Source organism: Salvia hispanica, chromosome 6, assembly GCF_023119035.1.
Source record: "Salvia hispanica cultivar TCC Black 2014 chromosome 6, UniMelb_Shisp_WGS_1.0, whole genome shotgun sequence".
NCBI lineage: Eukaryota > Viridiplantae > Streptophyta > Magnoliopsida > Lamiales > Lamiaceae > Salvia > Salvia hispanica.
Genome location: NC_062970.1, coordinates 16,683,086 through 16,688,030, shown reverse-complemented (window position 1 = coordinate 16,688,030; position 4,945 = coordinate 16,683,086). Strand labels below are relative to the sequence as shown.

The following is a 4,945-nucleotide window of genomic DNA, read 5'->3' as shown; positions in this document are numbered from 1 at the left end:
TCTCCTTTTCTGTATCACAGCCGACACATTTTCTCCAATTACTATCTTCCCGTCGGGCTTGGTTTTTCCAGCTATGAACTCCTTGATGAATTTACTGAATGTAGGCAGCTTCAAAGCTTGTAGGAAGAGTAGATTGATTTCCAGTTTGCCAAAGATCTCCATGAAGTCTTCACTGTCATCCTTCGTCTTTTTTGCCTCCCCCCGGTGAGGAAATGGCTTCATGCGCTTCAACGTTCCCCCTGGACCCCCGACTGAAGATTCTTCGATTTCTTTTCTTCCTTCCTCAATCTCCACTCCAGGCTCTGGGTCTAAGAAAAATGGATCAGCCATACGAGGTAGTGGTTTCTCCAAATCACCCTTTTGAAGGCCATCTTCTACCCTGGTGTTCCTTATCTCAGTATCCCCTTGATCAGTGGTCAGTTTCCCGTCTCCCTGGGTTGTCATAGTCCCGTCCTCACCTCAGAGTAATCTGACTGATATTTGCCCGGTCAGGTGGTTTCACTGAAGCTGGTAGGCCTGTCAAATCGGGTACCCGCGGATACCCGATCCGAAATTTTCGGGTACCCGATCCCGAAATTCCCAAAATCCCATACCCGATACCCGACCCGAAATTTATTTCGGATACCCGGATACCCGACTCGGGTATCCAGTCCCGTAAAATCGGGTATCCAGTCCCAATTGTGATTGTGATTGTGATTTTTTTTTTTAAATTAACTACAAACTTTTAGGATTTATTTCATATTATATAGTTCGAATTTTACACAAAGTTAAAGTAGTAAAATAACTACAAACTTTTAGAAATTTAAAATTCTTGTTGTAATTCTAATTTAAGAGAAAATACCTACGAACTTTTAGAAGTGCAAAATTTAGAAGTTATAAATTATAATATACTAACATCTTTCATCAATCCACAATAAGTCAATAACCATCATAATTCATAAGTTTAAACATCCTTCCTAATAAACATCACAATTCAATAATTCAAAAGTTCAATCATTCATCACAATTAACTATCACAATTCATAACAGTAACATCCATCATCAAAATAAGTTAATATGCATCAAATATTCAAAATTCAAAAGAACACAAGTTATAATCCTATTCCTCATAAGAAACATGAGTTCAAGTAACAAAACAATATAACATAAGTGGACCATTAATTCGTTCATTCTTCATCCATAATTCTTCAATCTCCATCTAATCATCTTTATTGGCATAGTGGATCGGCATCTTGTACTCCAACGGTGGCTAATACTACATGGATAAATAATAAGAGAGGCCAAATAAATATAAAGTATAAATGAAAAGAAATTTAATTTAATGAATATAACTTACCACTTTGATATTCTTCAAGTCCAATGTTGCCTAATTCTTCAGACATATCTTCGTTACATTTCCTTTCCAAGTCAATACTCTTCAACCAATCTGAAGCACAAACCAAAGCCTCGAACATACAAGGAGCTAATGAGCTTCTGTATGGAGTGAGAATACGACCTTCCAAGCTAAATGCAGACTCAGATGCAACACTAGAAATGGGAATAGCCAAAATATCCCTTGCCATCTCACTTAGAACGGGGTAACGTGAATTCTCTGACCACCACTTCAAGATATCAAAGTGTTCCACGCCATCGTTCTCCTCGATGTGAGTGTTTTCAGTCAAATAAACGGCAAGCTCATTAAACTTGTTGGTCTGCCGCCTCCCTCTCAAGATCGTGAGACTACATGTTCCTCGGAAAACGGATCGCCCTTGATTATCGTCCTCATCGTCACCATCTCTTGGCTGCTGTGGCGGTTTCCGAGCCTCTCTCTGTGCCACATAATAGTCAAACATCTCATTCAATGAGTATGTAACATCTCTGACCATGATTTCCCCTCGCATATCTCCGTAGATTGACTTGAAGCATGTCTCTACGTGACTCATCTTTTGTCTCGGATCAAGTACGGCAGCAATGTATAAGATCCTATTCATCCTTGGATTTAATTCCATGTCCTCCGCCCAATATTTTTCAATTTTCGCCCTATCATTTAAGAAAACAAATGAAGCTGAATAGTTGTATTTAACAAGAAGTAATGTATCGTAAGTTGTGGTCAAAGAAAAAAAAGTAAGTATTTACCTCATCTTCTTGGCCATCGAGCTTATTTCATGATCTTCACTAATCTCTAATGTTGAGATGAGATCAAAAATATCTGACATTTCAGCAAAAAAAATGTGTGAAGTTGGATATCTAGTGCCTGACGTGAGGAGAGTCAACTCGTAGAACTTCCGTAAGTATTCAATCATCTTCCTCACACATATCCAATCATGTTTTTCAAGCAATCCAATGAATTCACCATTATGCTTCTTTTGGTTCAAATCTTTTCTGTAAGATGGATACATCTGACTGTAGAGCTGAAAAGCATCTTCATAAGGTATGGCAGACTGAAGCATCAAGTAAGTAGAGTTCCAACGAGTGGGGACATCCAAGCATAATGCCTTCTTGGAATCAATCCTGTCCGCAAGAATATTCACCACCTTGGTCCATTGTGAACTTCTTTGTGCTGAACCGGTGATCCACTTGACTGCCTCCCTAACTCGGCGTATTGACGTGCCAATTTCTTCCAAACCAAACTGAACAACTATGTTGAGAATGTGACCCACACAACGCATGTGAAAGTACTTACCATCCAAAACATTGGTATTAAACTTGTTCAAATAAGACTTGACATTTGCAATAGCTCCATCATTTGGAACTGCATTGTCCATAGTGCAACACAGGAGAGATGTCAATCCCCACTCCTTCAACGTTTTGATTATAGATTCACCAATGTCTGGCGCCTTATGACTTTCAATTACGGCAAAACTGATTATCCTCTTTTGCAATCTCCACTCTTTGTCAATAAAGTGTGCAGTAACACAAATGTAATTTGAGTTATTCACACCCGTCCAACAGTCACTAGTGATTGATTGAAACTCTGCCCATGCCCTCTTTCTTGAAAAACCTAGCCAAATCCTGTTTGCGCTCGAGGAACAACTTCACACAATCAGTTCTTATTGTTTGTCTTGAAGGAAGTTGTAGTTGTGGACAATTAGTTTGACAAAACCTTCTAAAACCCACGTACTCCACCATCTTGAATGGTTGCTCGTCGAGGATGATCATCTCGCACAGTGAAAGTCTACCCGCCTTTTGGTCAAACTTCCCACTAATCAAAGATAAATTGCCACCCTTTGCATCTCCAACATAATTCAACACTGTTTGTCCTTTATTGCTTCCTTCCTCTTTATCCTTCTTCTTCAAACAGGAAATGGTATGGTTTTTTAAACCATTCGTTCCACACCAGCGCGAGTCAGCTGCAATTAGAACCTCACAACGTTTGCATTTTCCTTTCACCACCTCAATAGGAGGATTGCCTTCCATAACCTTAACTCTTTCATAATCCTTCCAATGAACAGATCTTGGCTCCTTCTTTATCCCAATTTTTCTTTTTTTTGCACGTGATTGATTAACGTTGACATTCACATTACCATCTTCGACTTCCATATCCTTTAATATGGACACATCTTCCAAATCTTGGTCATTTAAAATCATATTGATGTTGCTATCTTCTTGCGTGTCCATAGGTTGAGATATGATAGGCGATTTTCCACTTGGTCTTGTAGACATTCTACAAATTTAGTATAAAATGAAAAAATTAAAATATATCCAATTAAGCATATTCACGTGTATTAAAAATGAAACGAAACATGTATAAAAAACAGAACTAAACACAAAATTCATGACCATTCACGATTAGTAAAAAATATATAATGCCAGAGTATATTATATATACTGCCAAATGTCTATATATTGCCAAATATCAAAAGTATAAAAGTATATACAACAATTCTCCATACAATGTACTGTCATATGTGAAAAGTTGTGTCAACTAGGAGTACTTTATTTTAATATGTTGCGCTACTTTTACGGCATAAAAACAAATATAGTTTCATGGACACGATGCAATTCTATATACTTACACTCAACAAATATTTTATAATATTTAAGCAAAACAATTAAATAAATAAAATAAAATAATACCTTAAAATAGCAACAGCTTTAATACGAGGAGTGATGGGACTACTCTTGAGAAGAAAAGGAGAGACTAGGAGAATGGCGGTGGAGGGAGACGGTGGAGGATATTGCAGCGAGGGAGTAGAAGAGGGGAAGACTGAAGAGGCGCTGTGAAATTTGGAGTATACCCTAAATCATAAAGTATCTTATACGCTAATAAGTATTACCTAAAATATAATTAAGAAACTAAATTACATTTAATTATAATAAAAATATAATTTATTAATTTTTAAAAAATAAATCGGATAATTCGGGTATACCCGATCGGGCATCGGGTAACCCGATACCCGATCACCCAAAATTCTCACTACCCGATCCCGACCCGATACCCGAAAAATCGGGTTTCGGGTATCCAATTATCCGATATTTTCGGGTTTGGATATTGGGTATCCAATACCCGGTATCCATTTTGACACCCCTAGAAGCTGGTATCCTTCCCTCGTGTCCCCTCATCTCATTCAATGAAGTAGCCAATTGTGACATTTGCTTGGTCAACATATCCATGGCAGACTTCTGCTCTTGTTGTGCATCTTGAATTTTGTGTACCACATCATTGTTTGCCTGCATATTGTTCTGCATGTGTTGTTGAGAGCTGACTAGGTCGTGTACCATATCATCCAGATTCCTCTGAGGCTTATAGTTCGGTTGAATTGAACTCGACTCTTGATTGTGGCCCGGTCCACTCCCCTGATTTGGGGATAGTTCCCTTGACCTCCTTGATTGTTGCTGAACTGACTCCCTGGCCCTTGATTTCCCTGGTGTGTATGCTGGAAATTCTGATTGTTTCCCGTGGCATTCCTCTGGTGTGGTGGCACATAAGAACTCCCTTGATTACTCTGGTTCCTATTGTTCCAAT

The 4,945-nt window shown here is 38.4% G+C and overlaps 1 protein-coding gene across 1 annotated transcript; it reads right to left on the bottom strand.

The window, feature by feature from the left end:
• Positions 1–918: 918 nt before the first annotated feature.
• LOC125194806 (zinc finger BED domain-containing protein RICESLEEPER 2-like) lies at positions 919–4,701 on the bottom strand. The gene is made up of 5 exons (XM_048093027.1): positions 4,487–4,701; positions 3,083–3,643; positions 2,116–2,991; positions 1,337–2,019; positions 919–956 (listed from the first exon to the last, which is right to left on the bottom strand). The coding sequence occupies exons 1-5, from the start codon at positions 4,699–4,701 to the stop codon at positions 919–921; spliced, it is 2,373 nt and encodes a 790-aa protein (XP_047948984.1).
• Between the last annotated feature and the right edge of the window lie 244 nt (positions 4,702–4,945).

Coding starts and splice junctions, on each gene's coding strand:
- LOC125194806 (XM_048093027.1), bottom strand. CDS start 4,701: ATGGTACACGACCTAGTCAGCTCTCAACAACACATGCAGAACAATATG. Junction 2,020..2,115: donor TCGATGGCCAAGAAGATGAG/GTAAATACTTAC, acceptor CTTAAATGATAG/GGCGAAAATTGAAAAATATT. Junction 957..1,336: donor ACTTGAAGAATATCAAAGTG/GTAAGTTATATT, acceptor GATGTTTATTAG/GAAGGATGTTTAAACTTATG.